Source organism: Leptidea sinapis, chromosome Z (assembly GCF_905404315.1).
Source record: "Leptidea sinapis chromosome Z, ilLepSina1.1, whole genome shotgun sequence".
Lineage (NCBI taxonomy): Eukaryota > Metazoa > Arthropoda > Insecta > Lepidoptera > Pieridae > Leptidea > Leptidea sinapis.
Genome location: NC_066312.1, coordinates 325344 through 341428, shown reverse-complemented (window position 1 = coordinate 341428; position 16085 = coordinate 325344). Strand labels below are relative to the sequence as shown.

Below are 16085 nucleotides of genomic sequence, written 5' to 3'. Positions count from 1 at the left end.
TATGTAGACTATATATATTTTGTATATTTCCTGGTGCTACACCTATAATCGGTATCGTAAATAATTGGGGACCCGCCCTGTGGCCCGCTACAAGGTCACTACTCGCGCTGCCAAGTGGCAATCGTCATTTCCATTTTTATGCCCAGTGCATTTCAACAGCACAACACATAACATAATGCACCTGTGTTTTGTTACAAGTGCTGTGCTTAATATTTATTACAAATTCACTTTTGATCTGTGACTGCATTCAACATGTAACATTAAGCCTTTCATTCAGTTTATTGACTGTTATATGTAAAATATGAAAACTGTTTGAAGGGATTTCTCCTGCAATTCAAAGTAGTCTATGAAGTCATTTGTTGAAAGTCAAAAATACCACCCGTTTGAAAAAGTATGCCTCAGACCTGAGAAGAATGAGCACAAGTAACTCAGTGGGGACTGTATTATCATTTATTATTCAAATCTAAGTAAGCTATATGTGTTTTTGGAAACTGAAAAAGGTTTTTGCTAGGTCCAGGGTAGTAATGATGGTAGATAACTAGTTTTTCCGGGTTTAAAAAAATATTATAAAATAAAAAAATGCCACTTGTTAAGTGTGGATGGGTTCAGGTTGTCTTTTTAGCACAACAGAACTTGCTTGGGTTCAGTTTTGCCTGAGCATATTTACAATATCTCAGGTAGACCAAGTAACCAACACTATGTCTGGTAGCTGTATTGCCAGACACATGAAATTTGACCTGTCCCATGTCTTTTAAATACATCATTAAAACAGTTTTAACTATAATCATTATAATAGGAAGGTAATTGCAAGAAAATGAAAATCAAGAGGTGGTCACAGAATCTCACACAAGCAATATAACTAACTTCACCAAATCATACATACATAAACATATTGGAATATACTAGTGAGAATCATCTGCTAGTGAGTTTATTTTCTCTCTCATGTAGGTAAATTGAGATAAAATATGATCTCATATGTCAGACAAGCCTTTGTATGTTATCTCAGGTGACTAGGACTAATTAATGCTGTCTAGTATGTTGTTAATTATTATTTATTTATTCATCCAACCAAAAATTTTGTTTTAATAAGTTAATTACAGTTAATTACACTGATATTATGAGATCATCTAAAAGATGATTGTCACAGTTATTATTAGCAATCTATGTTGGTATGTATTAAATATAAAAGTGAGTCTTATATTATATGTACCTAAACTATAAACATGTGGAAATTTCTATGACATATGTCATGTATATTGTTATATATATTGTTTAGTCCCCAAAACTATTGAACTCCATTCTTCTTAATATGTTTTTAAAGGTCAACAATAAGTGCGAAATGTAAGTATAAAGGTAAACAATTAAGATTTACAAATGACAGCATTATTTGTAACTACATCCCTAACCTAATAATGGGAAATACTGAAGAACATATAAATATTATAATAAGATGTTACAAATAGAACCTGTGGACAGTTATACATACCTGGGTTAAATAATATTATACAATAATTATTGGCACAATATAGAAATTGTGAAATGAATTTAACAAAAACAAACATTTTATTACATTACAACACTCCGTGATTCCTCTGGTGTTGCACACATAAGAATGTGGGTGGTGATGATCACTTAACTTCAAGTGACCCATATGATGTCAAATAGTAAGATCAAGAGACAAAAATCCCGTTCCGCCTGAAGTTAGAGATATGATCCTGGAAAAAAGACAACAAGGAGTTTGGCACACTAGCTGGCACTGCAATGTAGAAATACTGCAACAATTTCAAAGTGAAACAATACGAAACATGTGTAACATTCCTCAGTACATTAGCAACATGCTGATCTAAAAGTGAAATAGGAAATTACCAACTACAGCATAAAATACCAGCTGTGACTAACTGCACATCAATCTTTTATGAAATATCCGCTGGAGTACCATAAGGCTCTGTCCTTGGTCCAGTGCTGTACACAATATTCACCTCAGATCTACCGCTGTTACCAGGACTTATATATGCCACTTATGCTGATGATACACCTATATTAGCTTCTAGCAAATACCCTATTGAAGCATCAGCAAAACATCGAGTGCTAATAAATCAGTTGTATAACTTAGTGCTTCTCACTACATAGCCGTCATTACACCAGTGTGGACACATGGCATCCAATTGTGGGGAGCCACATGTAACTCCAACATAAACACAGTCCCAACAGCCCAGAACTATATCCAGAAGCAAATCAGCAATGCACCTTAGTTCATTAGAAATACTGAAATACATGAATTAGTAAACATGCAAACTGTGAAAGAGGAGATCAAAACAATCACTGACAAATACAAACAAAGACAGGAACATCACCCAAAATAACTTGCTGTCCACCTTACCTTACCAGAACATAACACTACAACTGGCCAACAGTGATGACTAAGCCAATATATAATATGGAAGATGTTCCTGCTGGGGATCATCTTCACACAAATAACTTACCAGAACACATCTGCTCATAGTCAGAAAAGACTAATCACAAGAACAGACAAAAAAAGCTTAAATATTAAGACTTTTCAAGGTCGAGAATAAATTTGTTTGCAGTATGCAATAGGCGCATCATTCTCCTCCACTCCGCTCCAGTGTCTCCGCCGCAGCATTGGCGTAGCTCCCTACACGATTGAACACTTCACTAATATTTTATATTATTCCTTCAGCTTACTGCGAATAATTTACGAACCACAGAATCTTCTTCAATACATGCGGTATTGCAAACATCCTCGGAAGTTATAATACATTAGGGCCGCAATTGCAGAGGAAATGCAGAAGCGTTCCATCGACCTTCTTTAGCGGCGTTGAGCACTTACCTTGGGATGGGTATAAAATGTTAAACTCGCGTCAGTACACGTGACCTGATCGAAAACTCGTCAGACAGTTGTTGAAATTATGGATGAAAGTTGATTTTTCTGGGAGATAAACTATTTAATTTGAAATAATTGTAATAATTCTAAAGTGTTAAATTTTTTATGTAATATAAATTGTCTTTTTTGTTTACGATAGCTGATTATGAACATTGTCTTTAACCACATAAATGCTATTACTTTTATGCTCATAAATAAAACAATTCGTGCGAAATTATTCCCTAACCATTCAAAAATATTAAATAATTTAATGCACAACTTTAATGTTAATATTTTCACTTCTGCCTGTCAGTATTCAGAGTATAGGTTTTTGGTGTTCAGTGATACGGTGTCACTCGCGTTTCTCATGTTGAATGTCTTAATCAGCGCTTTGGAATGGTTTAAACTAATTCCGAGACGATCCATCTCTGAATAACCTCTATCAGTCTACACGCGTAAAGTCGGGCTTCAAAATCTAAGCACAGTAGTAGACAACCCCGGCATGAAGCGAAAGTTATGCTTAAATTTGTATTACCCGGAGTTAAATACGCTGTCACTCAGTCGAGATTTCTACATCTCCGTAAATAATGGCAAGACCGGCTGCGCCATCATAAGATAGACGGCGTTTGATTTGGAATGGATTCCGTGTCGTCAGTGTGGAGCGGTACTGTGCCCTCCCCAGACAGAGTACATAAAAAACAAAATAGATATAAATAAGTTTTATGGAATTAAATATAGGATTTATGTATTCTAAGTACATATAGCGTGTACGGCATCGGAGGCATATTCAATGTTGTCATTTTGTCACATTAATATGGTGCACGTTACATTCGCGTTAATAGTTAGCTAGGTCTGTAGGCGGTGAATATAGTCATGAGCTAATAAGAGAAGTGAGGACATGAACCACGCGAGTCGCGATCTAACCCACCTACTACTTAGTGTTAATATAATAATGCATGTTCAGCGGACGTAGCCAGCCAATGCTAATTTGTGTTGACTCTGTTGCGAATTTATTATTACTTTTATTTAACAGGTGATTGCATGCGAATTACTTTAGATACGAATATAAAGAAAAGTGTGGTCAGCTTTGCATTTCATTGACGCTTTGTATAAATTTCACTTGAATTAAGTTAAAACAACAATCTTAACAGATATTATGTTGATAGGTACTATAATGTAACAATACTTACTCAAAATTAGTTTTCAGACGACACGTGTTCTGTATAACAACTAAGGCTAACATAGTGAGTAAAAACAATATATCTGACTTACGGCAGATCCTCAAATTTAAGCATGTAATACATAAATGTACACTAAATTCAGACCTTACTTTGAACATCCATGACATTACCTATGGAATTCTAAAAACATCGTTTCTTTTTTGATGTACTTACTCTGAAAATCTCACTTATTGCCTTGTTTTAATTACTATATCCAATGTAGAATGTCATATATTCTCACAATTGTTTTAAAATGTAACCATTGTTCATTAAATATTCAGATGCTTAACGAGTATGCGAATTGCATTATGAATAATGATCGTCTAGATATTAAGTAGATATGTGATATAAACAATCAAGTTTACATTATTTGATATAATTCGAAACGTCTAATAACTTTGTTAGGTTCCCTTGAGCTCTTAATAATTTAACATGATATTGTTGTAAATTAAATGGTTGTCAAAAGATGCTCTTGGTGATATCAGTGCCGTGTCAGCCGCTGCTTCACATACTGAATGACAGCCAGGCCCATACAGAAAGCCGATCTTGTAGGCTCTAACACGTACCACCGGTACCACCTATTCTGCGAGCTCTATTTAGAACGAATAGCGATCGGCGTTGCGTAGAGACTTCTAGGAACTGTAAGAAAAAGCCGGCAGCACTCCTGTCATTCCTGTGATGTTGAAATAACAAAATGAATGGAGCTGATTAATTTTTGTGCTCGTTTGTTCTGCCTGCTCTGATAAATACAGCACAAACATTTAATTCTGCTACTTATATTCGAACAGAGACAACTCTTGATTAATAAACAGTTTCTCGTCAGTCGCCCCACCGGTGCTAATGTATCATTATAAATGTTTTCTAGTTGGGAACGGTCGAAGGTGCGAGTGTCGTTCTACCAGGGGGCGCGGCCTCAGTGCGTGTCGCCGCCGCCGCAGGACGTCCACATCCCAGACATGGCCGATCATATCATGTACAATCGACAGATAAGGTGAGCTCATCTATCTTACTAAGCTCTTTTATATTTTCTATAACTGGTGTACTGAAGCTAATTTCAGTAAAGATTAAGAAGCTCTTAATCTAATAACAAATTATTAAAGGTTCATAAGCCATATTGTTTCGGGAATACATAAGCCGGTAGATATTACCTCAAATCTCTGTCCGAAACATAACAAGGTGCCATTTAAAATTCGCATTTTCACATGATGGACCTAATATCCGATTGTAAAATTTGTCTCCTAGAAACTCCTACAATGTATATTGTAAAAGCTGTAAAGAAACAATGTCTTTGCACCAAGAATCATGCGCTTCTAGAAGGTGCTGGTTGCGCCCATTGGATGAGAACAGCGCCTTAGGCTGACATTGCAACTTACAAGGCTGCCGGCGCGGGCTTGAAGCGAGCTAGTGCCTTCTGTATCAACGCCAAGTTTAACATTTTGTGTTGTATAGATAATGTGAGGGATTACAATATAGTAGATATTGCTATAAGTTATAGCGGTGAATGAACAAACCTATATCGTGTAAGGTGAAACCGAACTGAATTGAGTCGGCCCCGTTCTAAGATTGCATAGTAGACACTTTGTTCCGGTTGTTGTAAGACTCATACTGATGTCCCATGCTGATGCCATAATTGATAAACAAAAGGATGAAAGCAGCCTTGTGGTACACCATCGTTTTGTTTAAGTCAGAGCATGCACCTTAATGTTCCTAGTGACCGATTTGTGTAATTGTTATATAATATTATATATTTCATAATTGGAGAAGCTTATAAAAGGAAGAAGCGCTTTGTGCCACACCCGATCCAATGCTCTCGCTATGCCCACATTGAACGCTAATACCTCTCTCTTTCCCCGACAGCAACCGTACAGATAATCGCCCATTAAAATTCAAATCTTCATGAAAATTACCGCCTATTCTAGAAGATATGCCTCAGACCTGAAAGGAACCGGTGCCAGAATCTGAACCGACTTCTATTTTAAGTTATTATTCAAATTCAAATATTTTATTCAAAATAGGAGTTAAAATCACTTATTGAACGTCAAAAACTACCACCCATTCGAAAGAGACTGCCTCAGACCTGAGAAGAATGGGCGCAAGAAACTCAGCGGGTTTTTTTTAAATATAAAATATGGATTACAATGTGATATCGTTCAATAAACATTTATAATTAAAGAGCCTGAGGGTGTTCGCTTTATTCCTAGTCCGTGGTGTCATTAAGAAAATCGTTTATGCTATAATAACCTTTCCCACACAAACGTTTTTTAACAATTCTTTTAAATTTCGTAACACATTTGTTTTATACATTTTCTGGGATCATATTGTAGAAGCATATACATCGCCCAACAAAAGACTTACTAACTCGACCCAACCGAGTAGTAGGCATAACAAGTTTGTTTGTTCCTCGTGTTAACATTATGAACGTCACAGTTTCTAGAGAATTCCTCAATGTGCTTATGAACATACAGAACATTATCAAAAATGTATTGAGAAGCAACAGTCAAAATGTTTATTTCTTTAAATTTTTTTTTAATAATGATTCTCTAGGACCTAGGTTATAAATCGCGCGAATTGTGAAGTACCTATACTAATCTCGCCGTATCTATGTCAGTTAACCGTCTAATTTTCTTAACCGCATATGCTGCAGAACTAAGCCTATTCGCCAATCCTTCAATAGTAAAATTTCATTGCAATGAAGGCGATCGCTCCATTCCCAAGTTATTATATAAAGTTGTTTATGTTATAATTACCACACATACGTTTTTAAAAGTTCTATTTAACTTCGCAACTCATGCGTTTGTTTCATTGTTTCTGGGATCACTTTGAAAAAGCATCTGTGCAGAAGCATATTGATTGCCTGACAAAAGATTGAATATCATAGTTTGTATACAATTCGTTAATATATGTACATTGCTAAGAATATATATATTGAGAGGCAATATGTAATTATTTATTATTATTATTCATTGTTTAAAATATATTGTATTGTTTAAATGTTTGTCTTAATGATTGACGATGGATGAAAGTAGATCGACAAGCACAAAGTGTTGATCAGAGCGAGAGTGTTCTGTGTCTGTCATGTCATGTCATGTCACGAGGACCCGGGGTCATAATGTAGGTTATTGAAGCTCTGATCTTAAAACTACGTACATACGCTGTATCATTGTACGGACGCAATTGTGTTGCATCGTATTGTTGTGGTGGGTGCGAGCCTGCTCACGCAAATCGTAGGTCGTATATATATATAGGAGAATTAGAATATAAAAGTAATATGGCCTGTATGATTATATTCTACTCTGTGTATTGGGCTGAACTGATGGCGAACGTCATCTTTCAAAGTGTGTTTGAAGTTGTCACTGTGTACGTCACTGTCGGTGACGTGATTGAAGTTAGTTATTATTGTCCATCAGTAGAGTCTTCAAGCTAGCGCCCGCGCCGCGTTCTGCGCACTGACCGACTTAAAACAACATGGTGGATAGTGCGGTGTTGGCACCGGGACGCCCGATTTTAAATCCAAATGAATCTCCTAGATATATATCTTAACTAATTCTTTAATTAATTTTATTAATTAATTAATAAATTAACTATTATTTTTTTCAAATTCAAATATTTTCATTGAAAATAGGATGTGACATCACTTATTGAAAGTCAAAAACTACCACACATTCTAAAATGTATGCCTCAGACCAGTGAAGAACGGGCGCAACAAACTCAGCGGGCTTTTTTTTTCATCGAAAAAACTTTCTTTGAATTTTGCTCTCAATGATTCTTTAGGACGTAGGTTATAAATAGCGCGAATAGCCCTCTTCTGCAGCACAAATATTGTATTAATATCGGCAGCGTTGCCCTATAGCAATATACGATAGCACATAATACTATGGAAATAACTAAAGTATTCTAGTCGCGCCGTATCTATGTCAGTTAACTGTCTAATTTTTTTAACCGCGTATGCTGCAGATTTTGATTTCCAATTAAATTGAATTGCACGAAACTCAATAATTGTCTGAAAACGACGAATAAAATAAACTGGTTATATTTTTCTGTGGCAATATCCGAAGTCCATTCAGTCAGTGTCTTCAACTGTGATTGTTTTGGAAATAAGTTTTTCATGAAATTCATTACAAAAGATAAGCAGCCTTTTTAACACAGGAGGTGGACCTTCTGTACCTCCACAGATTAGGAATATGTCCGAGGATACTTAAAGTTAAGTTTTCCTTAGGCCTAATAACCAATCCGTTTTTGTCTAATTATTTAAAAACGACGGATTTTGTAAGAAAAAGAACACTTATTTGATAATATATAAATCGTAGTCGTAAATAGATGAATATTTATTGTGCAACAACTTAATCCTTAAATGCATGAAGTTGTAATATTATAACATACTACAATAACGGCCCTAATGTCGGCTGTATGTGCTCAATATATTATGATGTTGTACAACTATCACTATCCGGACAATGTATATTGTGGAATGGCAACACATTTACGACTCGTATGTCAATTTGACATTTCTAAAGCACAGAGCAGCAGATCTCTGGAGCTAGTGAAAATTTTAGTGTTGTTTTGCTGTGTAAATGCAAATTATTTTTGAAGGTGAGTCTAAACAAAAATTGTCTTTATACGTATTAGTTCAGCTACTTTTCAATACATTTTTTAGTTTAGCAAATGCACCTTTTTGGTATTGAAATAATTTTCGTTTGTGTTGGTATTGTGAATCTACAATAGTATGTATTTACTAGAGATGTCCTTGTTTACTTCCTGTTATTATTTTCAGATGCCATTCATGAGAAGCAAATATAACAGTCATCAATATCATATCAGCCGGAAGACGCCCACTGCTGGACAAATGCCTTCCCCAAAGATCTCAATGACGATCGATATTTAGTCCAAATTAATGATGGAGAGATGTCTGAAGATGACTTTTATGAGCCCGATATAGAGAAGGACCTGAGAACTTTTATCAACATTGAGAAGATTTACTTCAAGTTCTTGAGAGTCCCATAGAGGAGCAAAATGATGATGCTGATGATGTTCCTCTCTAGAGAGAGGAGCCACTTTTAATTAATGAGACCCTTGCAAATGACCATGTGTTTCAGGTTAGATATCCCACAAAAAGTCATGTCAGCCACCGAGCAACTATGAAGGAACTACTTTGGAAGTTGACCAATCTGCTTTTCCAGGCCTATTACCTATCCACCAGAACTGAGTGCTACTGGTACTCCTTATAGTATTTTTTCACATTTTGTCACACCTGAAATAGTGCAGAAAATTGTGGAAGAATCTAATCTTGACTGCATTCAAAAAAATGTGACAAAACGATTGAATATTTCTGACTAACTATTGATGGTGTTGATTTGACTGCTGTTAATTTGAAGGACCATAAAACTGTCACTATCCTATCATCAAATGTCGGGGCAGAACCTGTCTTTCAGGTAGAAACATTTGACAAAGCAAAGAAGACCAGGATCAAGATTTCATGCCCATATATAATAACTTCTAGCTTCATTGGTAGTTACCGCATTTCAATGAGAAGCCGAAAGTGGTAACTGCGTATTTTTTATTATCTATTGGATATGACTAAATAATCTTGGCTTGTCTATAAATATTTGAAAGGAACTGACGAAAAATCATCAATTCTGAATTTGTGTCAGTATAGACTGGAACTCGCTGAAGTTTTAGCCTATGTAAATAATACATTTGAACTCTGTAACAAACAAGGAAGGCCAAGCACCGGTAACAGCGTAGAACTGGAAATACAAGCCAATAAAAGGAGAGGACAAGTTCGGCATATTCCAGCTTCAGACACAAGGACAGATAATGTTGGTCACGTGATTGTGCTCGAGGCAGGTACAAAATGCCTGGATGCAAGGGATACACACAAACAAGGTGTTCGTGGTCATTGTCCTTTGAATTAAATTTATTCTGCAGTTCGACCGCCGCGGGACCGCACCATAGTATCGCGCACTCGGAGCGAATAAAAGTATTAATTTTGATATAAGGATTAATTTGTTACTACCAATCGTGCATTAAAATAAATTATCAGTTTTTATTATATTTATAGTTCACTATTTGGTGATAATGGCTAACAGGATACAGTTGGCTGACAGGTATACGGTGTCGCGGACTTTTGTGTAGGCATATTGAAGATAAACATTACCTTTAACATTATTTTATACGTGTATATCCATCGGTTATTGCGGCGCACTTAGTACTTGACTTTTATCGTTATATTTTGAATAATTCACACTGTCTTTTTAAATTATAGCCTATGTGTTATTCTGATGTGTAAGCTTGTTTTTATAATATTAGTAGGTTTCTAAGATGTTTGAAATGGTATGTATACTTTTTAAATACGGGTCTGCAGATAACAATGGGGCCCTTTTACCGCTAAAGTCCTCAACGTTTTTGCACCCGTAAGACTGCTTTTATGGTCGTCGTATTACCCCATACTAAGATCTCCAATTTTGTCTGTCTAATTGAAAAAGTTGTTACGTACAAAGAGAGACAGAAGCATATATCTCTTCCCTTAAATTTTGAAATAAATAATAATTAATACGTGTGAGTATACAGACATACGATTGAGCAATACAGTATAACTTTAGTGTTTGTTATCGGAATGATACAAATATTAAATGTTACGGGGGCTTGCCGCAACACATCGGTGAAAACCTCAATCGGTTTAGCTGTCGTCTGACAAAACTTTGATACTTATTAGTATAATTAGTTATTTTTTTAAATAAGTAAGTTGTTTAATCATTAATACATAATTTACCTTGTGGTCACATTATCACCTTGAACATTAATATAAATGTCAACTGAAACCAGTTTATGTTACAATTCTAGAATGTGCTTATGAATTGGTACATAATTGGGCCAAATTGTTTTCCGCATTAGGACTGATTATCGAATTTAGTAAGTAAGTACTATTTCGACAATTGTTTCGATGAAGAGGTCAATTTTGTTGCTATAGTTGACCTTGCCTGATTGAATCAGCGTCGTTTGAATAACAACTACAACTTGACAACATTATATTTAGGTTCGAGTTACCCAAGAGTATGTTTCTATATATGAATACATATATTATGTACCTAAAATATTTTAGCAGCATTAGTTAGTTTATTAGTAGATATGTTATTTAGTGCAGCCCTGTTTCACTGCGACCCACAGATTATGTGATCTATTGTAATAGCCTCTGTTAACTATAAGCTCACTGCGAAGGTTGTTCTTTTCATGAATTTTAATATTATTAATTACATATCTGGCAACCTCTGATGCCTAAGATTGAGAGTGTTTATTTGATCTGCAGTGTCCTGGTTAGAATGCGTAAGTTTTCCCTACTTAGCCCTAGTGCTTGATGCGCAGTCTTCTTGTTGAAGGCTTGGAATAGGCTTGGTTTTGGAATAGGTTAAACCAGGAGTGTTCCTCCAGAATTGAAACACTCTTGTGAACATGATGTTTCAAGGGTTTAATTAATTAAAAAGACTCCTTGGCACCACAGAAGGGTTCAGGGCCAAATTGCTTTCGATACCTGCATGTCCTGGAACCCATCGAAGTGTAACTCTGTTCATTCCTCCCAGAGTATTCAGTATAGTCCGGCAGTTGTATTCAAATTTTGAGACTGTTCTGTTTGAGTCTATAGCGGACAGAGCTGCCTGACTATCTATATTCTATTATGGCGTATACCTCCAACTGGAAAACGGAGGCAATATGACCGATTTAACATTTGCCAAATTTGTGGCACTCGCCGAAGATTCCACAACCAACGTCAGATTCCGACTTGTATCTATCGGTATACCAATTAAGGCTCCCTTTTTCCAAGTAATTCGGTTGTTTTACCAGTCCTCTTTTGTGAGAAATTCATTAATAAAGTTGCTGATGAAGTCGAATTTCGGCAGCATGTTTTTACCATGTCTAATACAGGACTTTTAGTTTGGATTGCTCAAAAGCCGCAGCGAGTTTGAGAGCCAGGATCGCCGCGTTTGTGTCATTACTCTACGCATGCGGGCCTCGCCTCTTGTAGATACAGCTCTAGGTGCAGCCGGTTCAGAAGTGTATTTTGTGCTTCCCCCGGCGTGGACGTCATGGCTCGTGCTATCGCGCATGCAGCTCTTTGAAGGCTACCTAGCTAGACAATTACGGCCTTTTGTTGATATAAGTGGTCTTTTGCACAATAGCGTCCACTTGACTGTTCCAGGTAAGTTTCTGGTGTAAAGCGAGCCCCAGATATTTTAGCTTATTGGAAAACGGTATAGATTTATTAATAAGTAGTGAGGGCATGAGACTATCCAACTTCCGCTTCCTAGTAAAAGGTACCAGGACGGTTTGTTCAGCATTTACCACCATTGCATTATCTTGCCACCATTTGGATATTATATCATCTGTATAAGGTACGAGATATTACTTTGGCTGTCGCCTCGATTTATTATCACTAAGTCATCAGCATAACCTTGAGTGTCGATACGAAGTTCATCCATGTTATAGAGAAGCTCATCAATGACAAGGGTCCATAGTAGAGGCAAGATGACGCCTCCTTGTGGACATCCTTCAGTGGTCATAACTTCAAAAGACAGACTCCATGTAGCCTCAATCTTCCAATTCTACTCGACAGCATCGAGTCAACCCAATTGACCGTAGTAGAGTTGGCCATCTTATGGGCTAAAACTTCCAACTAAAGCCCTAATGGGTGTTTTATCTATGGATACCATTAGTCTGTTTGAATCACTAAAACCGAAAAAACTAGTGGAAGTGGCATGTGGACGGTTACCCTGTCGCCACTATTGTGTACAAACGTATCTACTTGAGGCTCAAGTAAGAACAGTCATTTGATGTCAAGTAAAGCATAATAACTATCTTTTAAAAAAATACAAATATGCCTTCTTTTGCCATTTTGACTTTTTTTTACTTGTAAAAAAGACTATGTTTTATGCGTGTATTGCTTCCCAGGCTTCCCAATATAATATTGGTATTCTGACTTTCCAAGACTATATGCGTACGCTGTCTTGATTTTATTTGAATTGAGCTAAATATAATCTATTATTTTTAATAAAACTATACCTAAGAAATAATATTGGCCTATTATTATTTTAGCTTACGACGTATTTTATCGGTAATATACTTTATCAACCCTGATTACATCATTTCTAGTTTTCACAAACTTATCGATATGTTAATTCATTACAACACTAGGTATTTTGACAGAAGTCAAATCTATGGTTACAGAGTTCGTCTTTCGTTTTTATATGTTATTTTTCACAGTTAAAGAAAAAGTTTTCATAATCACTTTAAAAATATGTGATTAGCGTAATTGTATTAAATTCGAAATTTATGGAAATAAATTTGTAGCTATGTCTTTTCGTGATTGTGAATTTAGGCCTATCATAAAGCCGGAATTATTATGTAATACACACATATTACATATTTATAGATAAATGACATGATGCCGCTTCTACTCGTTTTTTCTGTTCTGTGGTTTGAATCCACAAGTCTTATTTGTTGAAGACTGTATAACTTGCTTTTCCTTTCAAATGAGAATGATCAGTATTGTATGGAGCTTAGGCCCCCTATAAATATTCGAGTGGAGTTCTGGAATTTAGATTTTTTAACATATTATGTTATTAGATAGAAGATAAGCTCTTGTTTAATTGATATACTTATTAATAGGTTAAAACGTGTTTAATTGTACTTTTTAAAATTTTAGTTGTCATTGTTACGTTTGGACGTTTTTTATTGAAAAAGATATTTTTAGATAATAATGACAATGATAACGATATAGCTTCTGAAATAATAGAAATTCATGAAAGTGACGATCAGCTGGATAGCAAAAATATATAACTTTGGTAAATAAAAGAATCTAATACAAAAAAATACGTATAACTATTTTTGATTTATCTCTATATAAATCAATGACATCTACAAGTTATAACCTAAAACCGATACATCTATGTCATTTAATATTATACATTAATACTAGCTGACCCAGCAAACGTATTGCCGATATTAAAATCGCGATACAAAAGTAACTGTTGATCGTAGATGGCTGAAAATTTGAAGTTTTATGTATTTTTTAATGCTGACTCATAATCAAGCAAAAATGTCAAAATAATTAAAAAATACATACAAAAAATACATAAAAAAATGGTGTGGACCACCCATAACATTTAGGGGGATGAAAAGTGAGATGTAGTCCGATTCTCAGACCTACCCAATATGCACTGAAAATTTCATGAGAATCGGTCAAGCCGTTTCGGAGGAGTTCAAAGTTTAACACCATGACACGTGAATTATATATATTATAAGACGATAAAAATACTATTCGTTTTCGTACGACAAAGTAAAATTGAAACAAAAACTTTTTTGCATATTATACATTGCACAAACGACATTTGAGCTAGGTGTCATTTTGATTCGCCCGAGTAGTAATTTGCAAATATACTTTCAGGCCCATGGTTGGTCGTAAGATGAACTAAAAGAATTGATGAAAAAAAATTATATTGTTAAAATATTTTATTTAGACAGTGCGAAGATTTTGTCAGCATGTAGTGCGAATTTTCATCGTTTCTTACATAGATGTAATATCGCTAATTTATCGCATGTACTGTACAACATTCATTTAAAATTAGTTTTATAAAAAAAACCTGCAGGATTGAGCTGTGTGATCTTGTACGAATATTAAATCTGGCATACGACTATAATGTTACTTTATGTATACGACATTGTCTAACTCTTACAACATTTCGTTATTAAAACAAAAAATAGAACCGTTGTCTCCAACCACAGAACCCCTGGTTCGATCCTCGCTCGCCACATACCAATGTGTTTTCAAATTCATAAATACGGTTATTGGACGCTTTATAAGGTCGGCAATGATCTTGTTATTCCTCTGGGGTAACAACAGAGAATGGCTGCTTATATTTTATTACATAAAAAAAGCACACACGCTTTACTTAGAGGCTGATGTTGCAATAGTTATGGGCGTATGTGCCTTTGATCAAGCCTTTGTCCCGACATCAAATGTTACCTTCCGTATGAGAAGAAAGCCATTTTGAAACAGTATAATCACGTTACAGTAACAAATTTTCAGCACTGAAAGTGGATGGGATAATCCATTCCGGCCCGACGGCGACCTCAGCAGGGAGGCCGACGAGATCGTGTCGCTGATCAAAGGCGGCAAGCCCATCACGCCCACGCCCGCCGGCCCGGCGCTGAGCCCGGACCACGACCAAGACGCAAACAACCATAATGTGAGTTAACACTATTATTATATATACGACTATGCAGGCAACCACTCCGCAATTCAACCACTAGGTTGGGTCCATCTTGCGTGCAGTATCGGCCAGTTACTCCAATCAGCCCAGCTCCTTCCACGAGTTCTCTAAGGTTTTTGTCTGTTGATTGGCCACTCCTGCACATTCCAGAGGTACATGAGTGTCTGTTTCGTCCTCAGCCAGACTTCCTCTGCGCTTAGGGCAGTCTGTTACGCCGATTGTAAAAAGGTGTTTATATATACCAGTGAGAAGCTTCGATGCACAGGATGCCGGCTAGATTATGGGTAGGTACCACAACGGCTCTTATTTCTGCCGTGAAGCAGTAATGTGTAAATATTAGTAGGACGCCGTAGCTAGTGAAATTACTGGGCAAATGAGACTTAACATCTTATGTCTCAAGGTGAAGAGCGGATTTGTAGTGCCGCTCAGAATTTTTGGGTTATGATCCTGAAAAAAAAATGAAATGAAGTTATAATCCTAAGCGGCACAGCATTGTAATGGACATGACATATCAATTACCATCAGCTGAACGTCCCTCTCGTCTCGTCCCTTATTTTCATATAAAAAAAATTGTGACGTGTTACGTACTGTGGGTACCATGATTCGGATATCGTGTCTGTTTAGGCTGATATATCGACGTGTCAGTTTGGCCGATTGGGCAGGTATCGCTTCTTTGGAATCTCTTTTTTGTGGAAGAGGTAATCGAGTCATCCGATGCTATTA

General features: G+C 36.1%; 1 protein-coding gene across 1 annotated transcript in view; it reads left to right on the top strand.

Annotated features, from left to right (window-relative positions):
* The window catches only part of LOC126978756 (uncharacterized), a 72558-nt gene that overhangs the window by 52559 nt on the left and 3914 nt on the right, over positions 1-16085 (top strand). Inside the window, exons 4-5 of the mRNA XM_050827806.1 lie at positions 4967-5092; positions 15179-15338. Coding sequence (XP_050683763.1) covers positions 4967-5092; positions 15179-15338 — 286 coding nt within the window. The remainder of the gene's footprint in view (positions 1-4966; positions 5093-15178; positions 15339-16085) is intronic.